The sequence below is a fragment of the Peromyscus leucopus genome, chromosome 1, assembly GCF_004664715.2.
Source record: "Peromyscus leucopus breed LL Stock chromosome 1, UCI_PerLeu_2.1, whole genome shotgun sequence".
NCBI classification, from domain to species: Eukaryota; Metazoa; Chordata; class Mammalia; order Rodentia; family Cricetidae; genus Peromyscus; species Peromyscus leucopus.
The window spans coordinates 84326280-84343200 of NC_051063.1; the positions used below are offsets into that span (position 1 = coordinate 84326280).

General features: G+C 38.6%; 1 protein-coding gene across 1 annotated transcript in view; it reads right to left on the minus strand.

Annotated features, from left to right (window-relative positions):
* The window catches only part of LOC114692174 (ATP-binding cassette sub-family A member 3-like), an 87464-nt gene that overhangs the window by 14852 nt on the left and 55691 nt on the right, over window positions 1–16921 (minus strand). Inside the window, exons 20-24 of the mRNA XM_028867832.2 lie at window positions 14574–14820; window positions 14231–14435; window positions 11323–11539; window positions 7860–8033; window positions 1773–1951 (exon numbers count right to left, since the gene is read on the minus strand). Of these exons, the coding sequence (XP_028723665.1) occupies window positions 1773–1951; window positions 7860–8033; window positions 11323–11539; window positions 14231–14435; window positions 14574–14820 (1022 nt within the window). The remainder of the gene's footprint in view (window positions 1–1772; window positions 1952–7859; window positions 8034–11322; window positions 11540–14230; window positions 14436–14573; window positions 14821–16921) is intronic.

A 16921-nucleotide genomic window follows, 5' to 3' on the forward strand; every position in this document is an offset into this window, starting at 1 on the left:
CCTTCTGTTTTGTCCTATTGTGATTGCTTTGTTTTTATTATATTATATCTTACTATTATCCTTTAGAAGCCTATTTGTTTCTAATGAGAGAGAAAGGGGGTGGATCTGGATGGGAGGGGAAGTGGGAAGGAGCTTGGAGTAGGGGAAGGGGAAACTAATCAGGATAGATCATGTGAGACAAAATTTTTTAGCAAAAAATAAACATGCAGAGAAGTTATTTTGTCACCTGAACCTAAGGATGGAATTTATCCAAAGAGATCAGGGAAACTGAAACACGTGGTAATGGGGATGGAAAGATGGCTCAGCAATTAAGAGTACTTACTGCTCTTGCAGAAGACCCAGGTTCAGTTCCCCAAGACCTGCATGGCAACTGACAACTACTTCTAACTCCAGTTCCAGGGGAGCTAACACCTCTGCTGGCCTCCACAGGCTCTTGCACACACGTGGGACACATACATTCACAAAGTCACATACATATACATAAATAAAAATAAATAAATCTTTGATGCCTTTAATAACAGCACTTAGGAGGCAGAGAGGCAAGCTAATCTCTGTAAATTGAAGGCCTGGCCCACATTGTGAGTTCCAGGCTACCTGGGGCTACATAGTAAGTCCCTGTCTCAAAAAAGAAAATGCATTTTAAAAATGTGGTAATAAGTAAACTTTGAAGATCTAAAAGGGAATTAGATGAGCATGGTGTAGAACACTGGTAACCTTAGCACCTGGGAGGTAGAGGCAGGAGAATGTGAGTCCAAGGCTAGCTTGTGCTTTTTGTAGGTAGTTGTGTATGAAGGTCTTTGAGGATGAACCCTCTATCACAACCATCATTTTGTAAAACCAGGAATGGAAGCTGTAGGATTCTGATTACCACCCAAAAGAACTAGATTCGTGTCAAATCTCATTCGGAACTGCCAGTGTCTTCAGTTGCATTACTTGGCTTGCCTTTTAGATGAAGCTTTTGCCCCCCCCCCCCCCACCAAGAAGCCAAATGTCTGGAGCTGCATGTGGCTTGGTTCCCTCTCTTTCATGGGTACCCATCTTTACCTTGGTATTCTTTAGCTGTACTGTCATGTCATGACCTTCATGAATTTCTCCAATTGCCTCTTTCAGCCTTTGGAGTACAATCTACTCTTTCTTATACTAACTTTTCCTTACCCCAGTCATGTGGAAACAGCTCTGTCATCTTACCTAGGAGCCTATATTATTACTTTCCACTTTTGAGACAGTGTCTAAGTTACCTAGGTTGGTCTTGAACTCCCTCTGTAGCCCAGGAGTGCCTTGAACTTGTGATCCTCTTGTCTCAGGCTCCTGATTAGCTGGAACTATAGACCCATATCACCATATATGGTTTGATGTATGTATTGTTAAATGCTCATGTTAGAATCAATGAGAGCTTTAAGAGCCATGACTTTAAGCTTGCTAAAAAGAAATTGGGAAACTAACAAAGGAGAAGAAAAACTGAAAGTGAGTATAACAAAGGAAATTAGAAAAGTAAATATAAAAGACTGAATGCAAGAGAAAGTTGTCAGCAATAGATAAAATTCACAAAGACAAACTCTAGCTCTTCACAATGATAATCAAAATGAATGTACTTTATTGTAGGTAATACCTCAGCAGGACTTAAAGGATGGACATTCCAGTAGACACTGTTATTTTTCTCTATTAACTGAGGTAGTAATATACATCACCTACTTTCCTTATCTAATTTCTATGCTGCTAGAGGTTTTTTTTTTTTTTTTTTTTTTTGGCTTGTTCCATGCTTAAGTACTTACTGTCTTGTATTTCTTGTAGACTCCAAAGTAAATGTATTGATGGATAAGCATTCTTAATTTCCAAACAATATTTTCCCAAAAGAAAATGAAGAGAAGGAAAACTAAGCCTGTGATGCTCATAGCAATTAAATACTTTCCGATCATATGCTCCTTTAAAGAATAAATATTCTTCTCAATACCTGAGGATGGAGGGGAGAAATATGAAGGTATCACACTTAATCTTATTGTGCAACACTGACACAATAAAACACCAAATAAGAAACAGGATAAAGTGAGATATTGGGCTAAACTTAGACACAGTATTCAGAGCTTGAGAAGTGTTTATCCTGCTCTGAAAATGCAGTTTGAGAGGAAAACTTTGAAGACTGACCCTCATTAGTATATTGCATAGTAACATAGTAAGAATATAGTACCAGATTCAGTCACATTTCCTAGCTTTTAATGTAATGTCTCTTTTCTGTTCCACGTTCCAATTCAAGATATATTATCCTTAGTAGTTATCTGCAATTTCTTGGCTGTGATTATATTTCTGTTCATGATTATAGTGGTGTTGCCATCTTTGGAAAGGAAGCCCATGGAGGTGCCCTTTCATCATATTGAAAATGAGGTATATATTATCTGTGTGAATTAGTTCTACTAATATTGACTTGAGTATCTATTTGATGTTATATTATTATCTCTCTCTGCTGTACAACTCTTCCTTCTCCCACTTTTCCATATTGAGCATTGAAATATCAAATTTAAATAAATACATTTGGATATAACGAATAGAAATAAAAAATAAATATCAGAGTTTCCATGTTTACATAAAAGTAGGCTAATAATCTCTTTCTACATATTGACCTATAATACAACTCTATTTTTATTGCCCAAATTGCTCCATTTTGGGTCCTTGGACTCCTCCTTACACTTTTTAATTAATGTGTGCATGCATATGTGCCAGTGTGTGTGCATGTGCGTGTACACATGAGCATACACAATAATATGAGTGTGGAGGTCAGAAGACAACTTTGTTCTATCTTTGTGTGGGTCCCAGGGACTAAACTCAGATCACCAGGCTTGTGTGACAAGTACCTTTGCCTACTGAGACACTGTGGACCCTAGACTTTTTTTTTTAAAGAATCATATTCCATAAATGTTTGCAGTGCATGTATAAATACATTTGAATCTTGTGTTTTTCATTTATTTTGAATTTAGCAGCTACATTAATTTATTATAAAATCTAATAACTTATTAGGAAAACTGATTTTTTAAGAGACCATCATGTTTAGTATTCTTAGTAGTTTTTTTCATTTCTTACACTTTAGAATTATGGTTTTAAAACACTTGATTCATCGCAAAGCTAATAAGCTGCATACATTCACATATTAGGCATAACATCATAGTGACATCTGTGTACCCGGTTCTTTCAAGTGAAGTCCACACATGCTTACCTGCTCCCTCACTTTTCCACCCCCAGGGGTGCCCATAAATTGTATGCATTTTTACCTACATATAAGTGGGTCAATTTTGTAACCTTAAAGTAACAACATATTAATTCTAAATATGAACAGTTTGAAATTGTACATTTGTGCGGACTTCTGGAAACTGTGTTCTCCTTATGTTATAATTTCTACAATTCTGAAATGAGAAGTTAAATAGAAACAACATCAGAATAATCATAGCTCCCTTCATCAGGTATTAATATAGGTATTTTGCCACATTTACCCCACCTCCATACTCTGATACTATAAGAGAATTTGCAAATGAACTGCCTATATAGGTTTTTTGAAAAGAATATTTTATTATATGTCTTGTGTTTGTACTTTTTTTTTTGCCTTCTATGCCTTTTGAATGATGTTGACTTCCTCTTTTTGCTGGGAATGATTGTTTCACAGATCATCAGCACCCCAGCCATTCTGTGGAATGGTGCTAATCAGCCTGGGAAGACCTCTTGGGTTTGTGGATTATGGAAGCCATGTCTCTTTGTAAAATGAAGAACAGACTTGTACCCACTGCTCCCTGTGAGGTTGGGGAGCGGGTGTAGTGTGGACAATCTTCTCATTCCCTGGTAGGCTTTGTGTTCTCCAGTGTCCTGAATTGATGCTATTTGTTTTAATCTTTTTGCACAACCTCAAGTCTCTAAGAGACAATTCTGCCTTTAAAGTTTTTCTTTTTCTTTCATGAAATACATCCTTACTACAGTTTCTCCTTCCTCATTTTTTTCTTTTCAAGCATGCTGGCTAGTTTTATGTCCACTTGATACAAGCTAGAATCTTTGGAAAGGAAGGAGCCTTGTTGTGGGATATTTGTGTCAATTAAATAAAATCAACCTTGAGTCAGGAGGTGGAACCAACAACTAGTTGACAGAAAGTAATCAGAGAGTCAGAGGGAGTCTGGAAGATAGAGAGACACACAGGAAGTAGTAGGGTGGGACTTTGAGTGTGATGGTCTTTTTTGGTTTGGCAGAGTAGAAGGATGCCCTCTTTCTGAGATGCCAGCAAAGAGAGGTCAGCTAGTTTTTCCTCAACCTCTCTGAGCTAGTAGGTTTCCACCCCAGCCTCTGCCTCCTGAGTCTTATTGATAAATAGAACAATAGAGATTTAGTGAAAAACTACAGCCACAGGAGGCAGATCCAGTGGAACATAAAAGTCTCATCAGGCCACTACCTGAGAAGTGGCCGGTAACTGTGGAGCACAGTTATTGGATGAAACAGCAGTGGATTCAAGTGCAGTTACTGTGCTGGAGGAAAAATAACAAAGCCTCAATTGAAAAAACGCCTCCATAAGCTCAGGCTGTAGGGCATTTTCTTATTAGTGATCAAAGTGGGAGGGCCCAGCCTATTGTGAGTGGTGCTCCTGGTTCTGTAAGAAAGCAGGCTGAGCAAGCCATGGGGAGCAAGGCAGTAAGCAGCATTCCTCCATGGCCGCTGCACTAGCTCCTTCCTCCAGGTTCCCGCTCTGACTTCCTTCAATGATGAACAACCATGTGTAAGTGTAAGCCTAATAAATCCTTTCCTCCTCAACTTGCTTTTTGTCATGGTGTTTCATCACTATAGTAACTATAACTTTCCCAATACATCAAACCATAAACCCTGTTAGTTCTCACAATATAAGCAGAAGAAATGTTGATTTACCCTAAGCTACATGGAAATAATGCTAATCATGAAAGAGCATAAACATATTAATAATAAATAGCTTATTAAATTTTCTTATGATCTTAGACAGTTAGTCTCCCAACACAGAACATAATAAAACACACAAGTCAATACATTGGAAACAAACACAAAATGAATCAATAAAATTGAAAGCTTATTTTCTGACAAGTCTGATAAAATTGATAAGCCATTTCAGGGTTGATCAAGAATAAAAAGAAGGGCCAGCAAGATGGCTGATTGAATAAAGGCACTTGACACTAAACCTGATGACCTGAGCTTGACCTCAGGGTCTACTTTGTTGAAGAACTGATAATTATGAGTTTTATAAGTTGTTTTCTGACCTCCATTCATGTGCCCCCAACAAAATACATGTGCGTACCTGTTGGGGAGTATTATTTTAAAGTGTGTTGCAGTTTTTCATACTGCTTTTGTTAAAAATTCAAAGATGTGTTTGATTAAATAAAGTTAACCTGGGAGCAGGAGGCTGAGTCAGAAAGTAGGTGCGAGGAAGTGGTAAGGAGGAACCATGTGTAGCAAGGGTTTTTTAAGTGGGCCTGAAGAAGGACGCTGGTTTTTTTGGAAGACACAGCAAAGGGAGAAGGTTAGCTATTTGCTATTCAGTCTTTCTGAGAGAGCAGAATTCCACCTGAACCGTTGAATGTGAGTTCTTTAGATTTAGATAAAGTTTCCCTTAGTAGGTTGAGGGAAGAGAATCCCCCCAGGCTGTGGTCCTTGTGGCTGAATTTATTGCTGGTAGCAGTGGAGTTGCAATCTCAGAAAACATAACAACATGTACGTACACACACACACACACACACACACACACACACACACACACGTCAAGTGGCAACAGGATATTACAGATGCTAAAACTATCCTAAGGTATTCTGAATAAACTTACCCCAATAAAATTGAAAGTTTAGATGGAATGAAATAATTCCATGAAACCGTGATCAACACCTCCCTCAATGTATTAAATAACCAAAGCATGAGACCACAGAATGCAGTCTTTATTTAAAAAAAAAAAACAAAAAACAAAAAAAAAAACACCCAACTGCAAGCAGTACAGCTATACCCATAAAACCCTTAGAGGAAGTATAGGGCTAATTGTGACAGCTTTGTTGTTTTGCTATAACACCTAAAAACCTCAGGGACAATCACTGAAACAGTAGAGAAGCCAGGCTTCATCTGCATAGTAATTACACTTGATTTTGCCACTGTCCTACATAATTACATTAAAACTGTTGGGCATCAAAGAAAGAGAAGCAGATCACAGAACTGAAGAAAATGTTTATAAGTCACATATCAAAGGGACATCTAGTGTCTAGAATATATAAAAACAAGGGGCCCAACTAAAAATGGGCAAAGACCTTTTTACAAGAGAAAAGATACCCATGTGGGCAATAGGCACATGGAAAGAGGCTAATGTCACTAGACATTAGGGAAAGACAAATCAAAACCTAAATGAGATTCAACACCTGCTAAGATGCCCATGATAAATGGAAAGGAAAATAACAAATGTTAGGTGGGGATATGATGAAACTGGATCCCTCGTATATTCCCGCATGAAAAATGTTACCAGATTTCACCGAGACCCAACCATACCAACCCTTGGTGCTTATTTTCTGTACAGTTGACCCAGTTGGAGTACTGGGATGCCCTCTGAGGCTACTCATGATTGTTTTAGATACGACCAACCTTATTCAACACTTTTTCCCTTCCCCATTCTCCCGCAAATAAGACATTTTCAGAATTGCATATTGAGTGATGCTTTCCACCATAAGGGATTCCCGAGGTCAATGAGTCATTCTATGCTTTCCTTTACCACAATTCTTTTTTTTTTCTTGCTTTTGTTTCTGGCCTTTCACCCTACATTGTACTGATTTCTTCACCTAAACAGCTACTGCCTACTTTAATTTGCCTATTAAAAAGTCTCGTTGAGTCCCTCATGTACCAGGTACTACTCTATTAGACACTGGAAATGGGTTTTTCCTGCTCCTTTATAAGCTGTGGATTGGCGAGGGTGTGCAATTATATGGGACAGTGGTATAGCAAAAGCAAGTATAACGCAGTTACAGTACAGATCTTTCCCCTAGAAGCTCCGTCCCCTATGGAAGTTCTGGTCCATAAAAGCTGAGTGACAGGGGTTAGGGAGGTGACTCAATGGATAACACAATTGCCTTGCAAGTGTGAGGACTATATTCCACCTACCACACACGTAAATGTCCAGCGGGCATGGCAAGGGCAAGCTGGCTACATAGACTAGTCAAATTGGTGAGCTGTGTTTTCAGAATGAAACACTGTCTCATTAAACAATGTGGGGAGTGACCCAGGAAGGCACCCAGGGGCAACCTCTGGCCTCCACTTGCATATTAACATGTAAATATGCACTCATATATATATATATATACATACATATATACATATACATACATACATATGTATGTATGTATATACACACACACACACATGCAAAAAAATGTGTGACACAGGCAAAAAGTCAGTGTTTTTAATTGAATACAAAAAACCATAACGTGAGTTTATTGTGAAGATGTAAAGCTCACAGACAGCTGATTCCTAGTAGATCTTTTTCCCTGTATGATCACAGGTTTTTAAGTTTAACTTGGACTTGATTTTGATACCACATTCACTGCCCTCATCTCCCTAGGCTGTGTACCAAATCTAGGGACATATGCATACCAGAAATGCATGCTGCCACTGAGTTAGAGCCACAGCCTTTATGACAGTTGTGCTAAGTCGCCCAGGATGACCTTGAACTTGAGACCCCAACTCACAATCTTGTGTCAGTGTTCCAAGTAGTTACAGGCCTGCCTAGTGAAAATGGTTTGTGAATTAAGACTGTTCCTTTGAAAGATAAGCAGGTTCCTCATCCCATCCATGCTTTGGGCATCTGATAGCCTAGAGACTTAGACATCTCCAAATATACTTACTTTCTTTGCTACAATTCAGGTAATTAGGGACATTATTTTTCTGGATGCACTGTATTTTCCTCTGGTAAATGACGGTGTAGTCACCAATGCACTTCCCAAGGTTGTATGTGGGAAAGAGCAGCAGCGTGTTGAGCAGGAAGGTTTTGGTGGTGTTAGACATGGTGGTTGGTAATTCTAAAAGGTGACAAGAACAGGTTATGTAAGAGGAAATGAACCACCTTCACAATAAGAAGTCCCCTAAGAACGATCAAATCAAGCTCAGGCAACTGAAACCCACGTGATTATCTTGCGAATAGGTTTTGGCATCGTTTATAGCTTGAGTATGTGCCAATGACTACAGAATTCTGGAAAGTCTTTTTGGTAAAGTAGAGCTACCTGTGGCTAGTACTTCCTCTATGAAAAGAATTTTAGCTAAGTACTTGATGCTTATAGTACATTTCCGATTTTCTGCCTTTTCTGAAATCTGGTTTAGTAAATTGCACTTTAAGAAGTACAAGTTTTCGTGTTTGTTGGCCCAAGCTTGTCATGTGTATGAGGACATTTTTTCCCTTCCTTCCTTCCTTCCTCCCTCCCTCCCTCCCTCCCTCCCTCCCTGCCTCCCTCCCTTAATTTATTTTTAGGATGTTTCCAATGGTACAGCAACTGTGTATGCACCTGTTTACTGTTTCCTAATCCACTTGTCATTATATCTGTTTCTCAAGTCCTTTCAACAACGGATGGCCCTGTAGGGGAGTGTATCTGCCCAGTATGTTCACTTTCTATTCAGTTAATTTTTACTTCTTTTTGTCCGTAATTCTTCTTGCTTTGAATGTTATTCCTTTTGAAGTTGTATGGCCATTAAATTTTAGCCTTCAGAACATTAATAATTAGAACTATACAGTTTTTCCAAATAGCCATTTGGCTGCAGAGAGTGGCTTCAGCTCCCTGAGTAGTTCCTACTTCCTGTTACTGTTCCTTGGCTCATGTTTCAGTTCTCAGGAGTGTATTCTTTTTCCATTACCTTCTGCTGCTGACTTGTAATGCAGCAGCATAGTGATGAAGGCATTTCCCCTTATGTATTAGCCTGGACAGTGCACCATCTACTCAGCTTTTTAGATATCATGAAACAATGTGTTCATTAACTCACACTAAGTGAATGGTTTGCTCCGTAGGTACCATTTGTCAACCTCTCCCTACTGTCTTGTCCATCAGTCCTAAGAAAGGTGTAGAAAAACTTCTTTTATGCTAGTGTGTTTTTGCAGCTACTTGGAGTAGTTCTGGTAATTCTGAGTATGTTTACTTCCTGATTATATTGTCAAGCAAATAAAATTTTAGAATTCTTAGCAATTTACGCTAAAGTGAATCTATTATCACATTGTAATCCTCTGTGTCTCCTATAATTTTAACATGAAAATACATTTGCTCATATTACTGTAACAGTTCAAGTTTTCATTTTCTATATACACATCTTTTGTGACTACTTACTTTGTGTATGTTAGTTTCTGAAGCTGTGCTTCTTGTAAACAGCATGAACCTAGAACTCGGGCTGGGAGAATCCATTCTGCCAACCTTGTCATTTGTCTAATGATCCTGCTTTGTCACTTAGCTCTAGTACTGGTGTTCTGGGCTAATAATTACTGTCATTTTGCTCTCTGTTTACTGTTTCCCACTTTGCTCTACCCTCTCTGCTTGCTTCCTCCTTCTGGACTAGACACATTGTGCTTTGCAAGTTAAACTTTTAAGCGTTGCTTTAGCGGTGACACTGGACATTCAGAAACGTCCCTTTCTGGTTCAGCTTTGGGCTGTGGTTGTGGCTGTGGTATTCCTTTAGCCTTAAGGCCCCACAGTCTCACTTGTTGGAGCCCAGACATTCTAAAGTTTCAAATACTAATTCTTTGTCCTTTACAATTTCTTTCTAAGCTTTATTTGGCTATATATTAGAACCTCTGTATCCTCCAATGATTTTAAATTTTCATGTTTTTTGTTATTTCTATGTCATGGGATAGCTTAAGTATATTTCTTTTGTGTTAATCTTTAACCTATTACTTCTCACTTTAACTACGGATATTTTAAAACTCTAGTCTGCAGAAGCCATTTTAGCTTTATTTTTAATTGACTTGAAATAATTGTATATACTTATGGAATAATATATGCTATGATAGATGTACATACTATGGAATGATCAAATAAGAATAGAGTACTCCTCACATCAAATATTTTCATTTGTGGTGAGATTATTTAAAATAATCTCTTAAATATTTAATTATATATTATTATGAAGAGTAATCACCTTGATGTGCAATATAACCCTAGAATGGATTCTTCCTGCCTAACCATACTTGAGTTTAATTATTTTCATTTAAAGGTTTCATTTGTAAATACTTTCCAAATCTATTTGTTTTAAGTGTTTTATTATTTGTTTATACTCTGCGACTCTGTTATTGTGTACATTTTAAAGTATACACTATATATTTAGGTTTGAAGTATATTCAGGTTTGGTTCTTTTACTTCAGTATTTTCTTTGGGGATGGATAGATGGCTCAGCAGTTAAGAGCACTGATTAATCTTGTAGAGGACCTAAGTTCAGTTCCCAGTACCCACATAGTGACTTACAACCACCTGTATCTCTAGTTCTAGGGGTTTGATGGCCTTTTCTTGTCTACAGAGACATCTGTATGCACATAGTATACACACAGACAAACAGACACACATACACAAAAGTAAAAACAAATGAAAAATTTAAAACCTTATTTATATGGAATTTAACTCTGAGATTATCAGGAAGCCAGGGAATTTGTATGTTTTTATTACTCACCTGGGACCATAGTCATCTGAAATTATTTAAAACAAACTACCAATGTTTTTTGTTTTTTCTCACATAGTTACTATACTTTTAGAACAAAATGTATGTAAGTACTGACGAATTCTTAAGGAAAATACTTGTTTCTGTATCTATCCAGGTCAAATAATCCTGAATTTTCTGAAATTGGGTATAAAAGTTCCATGTAACTACCAGCCTTCTGATATTTGTCAAAAATGTCAAAAGTACACAGTGAAGAAAAAAAAACTCACAGCATTTTCAACAAATGGTGCTAGGAAAAATGGATGTCTACATGTAGAAAATGAAACTAGATATGTATCTCTCACCCTGCATTAAATCAATTCCAAAGGTTCAGAGATCTCAATGTATACCCCAAACTCTGAAATTACTACGGAATCATTGAATTTAAACTATTGGGAGTGATAGAGAGGTTCTATTGAGGACCTGAAGCTCAGGTTGGGTCTTGGCTTTAATACAAGGATTCTGGGTAACATGATCATAGAAACTCAAGAAAGATTATTGAGATATACTTAATACAGATGTATCCCAAACCCTAGAACTTAACTGTCTACTAATGTCCATCTCTTTGGGCCTGTTGCTGCTACTGATTTATTTATTGCCATCTCCAGGGAAGGGGACATTTTGTGAAGTGCTCACACTTACGGGATACTATTACAGTATCTATCAAGATACTGAAAATGCCAGAGACATAATTGAATATGATAAGCTTGATGTAGGCAGAGGTGCTTTTAGAAAACAGGAAGCTCATCAGGTATGTGAGGGGAATGGCAGACCATCCGAACAGTGTGAGGATTAGCATTGTTTCCAGAATGTGGTAGTCTGTAACATAAATATCAATTTTGCAGTATTTGAACACAACCTGAAACAGAGGGGACAGAGACAAAAGTTAGGCCAAGGTCTCTCTGTCTCTGTCTCTCTGTCTGTCTCTGTCTCTGTCTCTGTCTCTCTCTCTCTCTCTCTCTCTCTCTCTCACACACACACACACACACACACACATACACACCCTAAGCCACAACACTCAAAAAAAAAAAAGAAAATTCCAAGACTTTCATTTTCTGCCTCTTTGCAATTAATAGCATAATAGCATCCACAGCTTATTATGAGCATGGGTTCAGGCCAGGTACACATTCTCTTCACTAGAGGACATTCCAGCAAGCAGAATCATTACCATGGTCATTTCTTATTTAATTTTTCTCCTTAGAAGAGTTTCCCTAAAGATTCATACACAGATATTAGACACAAAGCAAAGGGTAACCAGGCTACCATCCACAACCCAGAGAAGCTAGGTAACAAGGAGGACCCTAAGAGAGACATACATGGAATGTCTAGGAAGGGGAAATAGATAAGATCTCTTGAGTAAATTGGGAGCATGGTGAGGAGGGGTGGTGGAGGTAAGGGGAGGTGGCAGGAGAACATGTGGGAACGGGATGGTTGAGTTGGGAGAGGGACAGAGAGTGAGATCAATGAAAGAGATACTTTCATAGAGGGAGCCATTATGGGGTTAGGGAGAAACCTGGTGCTAGGGAAATTCCCAGTAATCCATAAGGATGACCCCAGCTAAGATTCCAAACAGTAGTGGAGAGGATCCCTGAACTGACCTTCCCCTGTAATCAGATTGATGACTACCCTAATTGTCAACATAGAACCTTTCTCCAGTAACTGATGAAAGCAGATGCAGAGACCCACAGCTAAGCACTGGGTGGAGCTTCTGGAGTCCAGTCCAAGAGAGGGAGAAGGGATTATAGGAGCAAGGTGGGGGGGGGGCAAGATCATTAAGGGAAAACCTACAGAGACAGCTGTGACAGTTGGATCTCATGGACTCTGGACGGACAGCTGGGGAACCTGCATGGGACTGAACTAGGCCTTCTGAATGTGGTGACAGTTATATGGCTTGGGCAGTTTGTGGAGCCACTGGCAGTGGGACTAGGATTTATTCCTAGTGGCATGAACTGGCTTTTTGGAGCCCATTCTCTATGGAGGGATACCTTGCTCAGCCTCTATGGGGGGGGGAGGGGGAAGGGCTTGGTCCTGCCTCAACTTGATATGCCAGACTTTGTTAACTCCCCATGGGAATTAACATCCATACTCTCTGAGGAGTGGATAGGGGTGGGATGAAGGTGGGGGGTGAGCGGTGGTGGTGGGGGACTGTAATTGGTATGTAAAATGGAAAAAAAAACATTTTAAATAAAAAAAAAGAAACTAAAAAAAAATTCATACAGAGAACCAGGGGACTCTTATACTAATGACAGCTACCAGCTTTCCTAGAAAATAGATGATTTCTCTAAACGTTTTCCTCATATTTCATCAGTTGCCTCCCATTGATATCCCTTGCTTTTAATTTAGCTTTTGTAGTTCTAGTCTACTTCTCATATTCATTCCAGAACCTCCTTCTTTGTTACTTATAATTCACATGGAAAACCAGAAAAGGAAGCATAAATTTAGAGAGACCTAAATTGAAATCTTGTTTGACTGAATCTTCTCCAAAGTCCTAGAAACCACCATTCTACACTCTGATTCTCAGAATCTGACTGTTTTGTATATTTCATAAAGTAGAATCACACAGTGTTTGGCTTTGGGTGGTTGCTGTATTTTGTATAAATATGTTCTGCCTTCATCTACAGTAACAGCAAATGTGAGGAGCAACTTCTTTCTAAGGCTAACTGATGCTGCATTGTATGCAGGTACCATATTCTCTTTCTCTATGCATCTGCTGGTGGTCATAAGGTCTCCTCCACATTTTGACTGCTGTGATTAGTATATAGTGAAAGTAGGAAGATGATGTATCTTTGAGATTTTGGTTCCGTCTCTTACATATACGACTGGGATGTTTAATTACAGGGTAGTACCATTGAATACCTTGAGAACCCTGCCATGTTGTTCCTGGCAATATCCATCTTTCTGATTATCACCAACAGGTGGAAAGTTTTCCAATTTTTCCAAAACTACTTACTTTGTTGTATTTTTTTGTAATAGCTATACTAACAAATATTTGAACAAAGATTTAAGATAAATTGATGGGGACTAGGAAAGGTGGCAATAGTGTAGTTCAGAATACTGGGAGACAAAATTTAACACAGCTGGGTAGGATGAAGTATGAAGCACACAGTAAGAAGCTTTCTACTTTGAAAAGTTTTAGAACTCAGCAAAAGGTTCAAAGGAAACACTGGGAAATCAGTTCCGAGATACACTTGTACTATGATAAGAGAATGCTACTTCATTATATAAAGCACTTGAAAGTTATTTTCTTAGTCTACCTTAAGACTTTCGGATTACTTGTTTATTTAGACAGGTTCTGGTGCACCCCAAGCTGACCTTGAACTAGGTATGTAGTTGAGGATAACCTTGAACTCCTAACCTTCACTTCTCCACCTCCCAAGTGCTGAGATTCCAGATCATCACCACCATTCCAGTGCTGAAATGTGCTTGATAAGATAATGAGCAAAGATTGTTTATTGGCATAGCTATGTTTATGAGAACATCAGTTAGAAGAGGGATTTTTCTTGTGGAACTAAAGGAAAATAAACTCTCACAAATGTTGTCTGGCACTCACCAGTAGTAGGCAGCAAGAAATGAAGAAGATGATGAAGTCAAACATGAGAGCAGAAAGCCAGTACACAAGGACAGAGACCCCACTCAGAAACTGCATGTGCTTTGCCTTGGTGGTTCTTTCAGTCACTGTCAGGAGGCAAAAGCCACTGACCAAAAGAGCCATGCCCAGCTGGATTTTTAAGGCAACCACCTTTCCTTCTACACTCCTATAGAAGAAACAAAAAGAAGATAAATCAGAAGATGCAGATTTCCATCAGTGGCTATTTTTATCACAGAAATATAATTGGATAGGATGGGAAGAATGCATTTCAAGTGCAAAAGTAAAAATACGGAACAAAACATACCCTAGAGTTCTCTTAGCCTGGGGGTCTGGCTGAGGTTTATTGGAGACCGTTATGGAAGCATCAGCACCAGAAATTGACATGAAAAGAATGTTGTCTAAAATTGCCAGGGACAGAGATGGTGAATGGTAAGCTTGATTGTTGAACAGAACAGTAATCTCTGTTCTATTTGCAACCACCTCCATGGAAAGTGCAATAATACATGAATGGATGCAATCTTCATTTCCCTCCAAGTATTTCAGTAGGTCACCTAGGGCGAAGATACAATACTGGTCAGTGGATCCGACATACAGATCACACTAATGCATGGCATCCAAGAACAAATACTTGCAGTTCTCACCATGTTAAATTTTGTCAAGATAATTATTTTAAAATTTTGCTGTTATCCTTGGGACTTTATTCTATCATTAAATTCCAGAATTTCTCATTGTATTTACTATAACCCAGAGTACAATTTTGCTGAGAAAACACAGCCCTATGTAACTACTTCAACTTACCTACCTGTCTTCAACAGATTGGTAAGAAATGCCACTCACATCACAGAGGTCACAAAATCTGCTCTGATAAAATGGAAAAACTAGGTGCACAATTTTTAAAATCACCTTTTGAGAATAGGGCAGAGCTAGAAAGCAACAACAGTTTTTGGTCCAGACCCTGAGAATAATAAAAACATTGAGGGGGGCCCAACAGTCTGCTCCCTTCTGAGTGGTGGGAAAGCCCCATAAGCCTCCAGTATCCTACCCTGCACAGTAGTGAGGAGGAGACAGACTAAGCTGGACAAATGTCATCCAGCTCCAAATAAGGATCACACAGCCCTGCAGTGGGTTGGATGATGCCCACCCACATGGGTATCAGCTTGCAAATCATTTCACTGTGTCTACTGATGGCAACACTGATCTATTCTGGAAATACCCTAATGGGCACAATTGGAAATGTGTTTTACCAGCTATGAGCACATCCTAATCAAACTGACATCAGATTCACCCCAAGGTGTGTGTAGACTCATTTGTAATAGCACTTCATTTTCCTTATTATTTTTAAACTACTTGTCTTCTATTCCCCAATCTACTTCTTAACCCATTTTACAGGCTAGAATTACCTTAACATCCAAGAAATATAAACTTAACATTTAAAGAATTATGTACCCTGATAAATGAAATCTATCTCAAGAATATAAGGCTGGCTCAATGTGTGAAAACAAATGCTATACATGATACCCATTGGCTAACCAAAATTACATACTCAAGTAAGTCTATGAAAAAAAAATTAAGGTACAGAAGAACTGGGTCATTTACATATTACTGGGAAAACTTCAGATGTCTTTCAATGAGTGAATGGCTAAATAAACTGTGGTATGCCCATGTGAAAGAACAGTAAGTAGTTAGCCATTTAAGAGACAAACTTTGGATACACACAATTATCACAAAATCATGCTAAGTGACAATGCCCATTCCAAAATGTTATACACTGTGTGATTCCATTTTTATATCACTCTTGAAGTGATCAGTCTACAGAAACAGAATAGAGACTAGTAGTTCCAGGGATAAGGGCGGGACTAGACAGGAAGTTAGTGTGGTAGTGAGGGCAACAGGAAGTAAAAATGTGGTGGAAATGTTCTTTATGTTAACTGTATTTCAATAGCCTGACTCCATTTTCATATTGTAGCTTTGCTAACAGTTACCATCAGTGCACAATGCGTCTCAATATTTTGTAAATCTACATAATCACAAATAAAATATTAGCAGAACAATACAGCTAAATGGTACTTATTCTGACTCTCTTCACATATAAAGAGAGAATAAAGTCTATGCAATCCACTGAGTGTATCTTTTGAACACATCCTTTCTCCTCTAGCCCTGTTATTCTTGTTCCGCTGCCTAGACTGCCACTGTAACGCCACCGCTGATTTGAATGTAGTTTCCCCCTTTTTCAGTGTTTTCCCAATATTGCATATGAGAAGATGATGTTGATCTGTATGCTTGTTACGTGACAGGAACTGGGTTAGGAGCTAGAGATTCAGAGAAGGTTCTCACCTCCTCACAATAACTAATAGATAACTAATGTACAGTTGCCATTTGGTGTGATAAAGCCTACCAGTGAGCCATGCTTCTAAGTGAATGAAGGGGAGGCAGTTTTGTTCTGTCTAAGAAGGCAGGCAGTGCTTCCTAAGTTACTATGATGCTAGAATACTCTACCAGAGCTCACATTCTGTCAATTTATGGTGCTGCATTGCTCCCAGAATTGACAGGAAATGAGTCTCAGTGCAAGGTATGACTTACTTATTGCATTACCTATAAGTAACTGGGCAGCAAAGCCCCAGAAGTCTCCAAATCAACACGGGCTATTGCCAC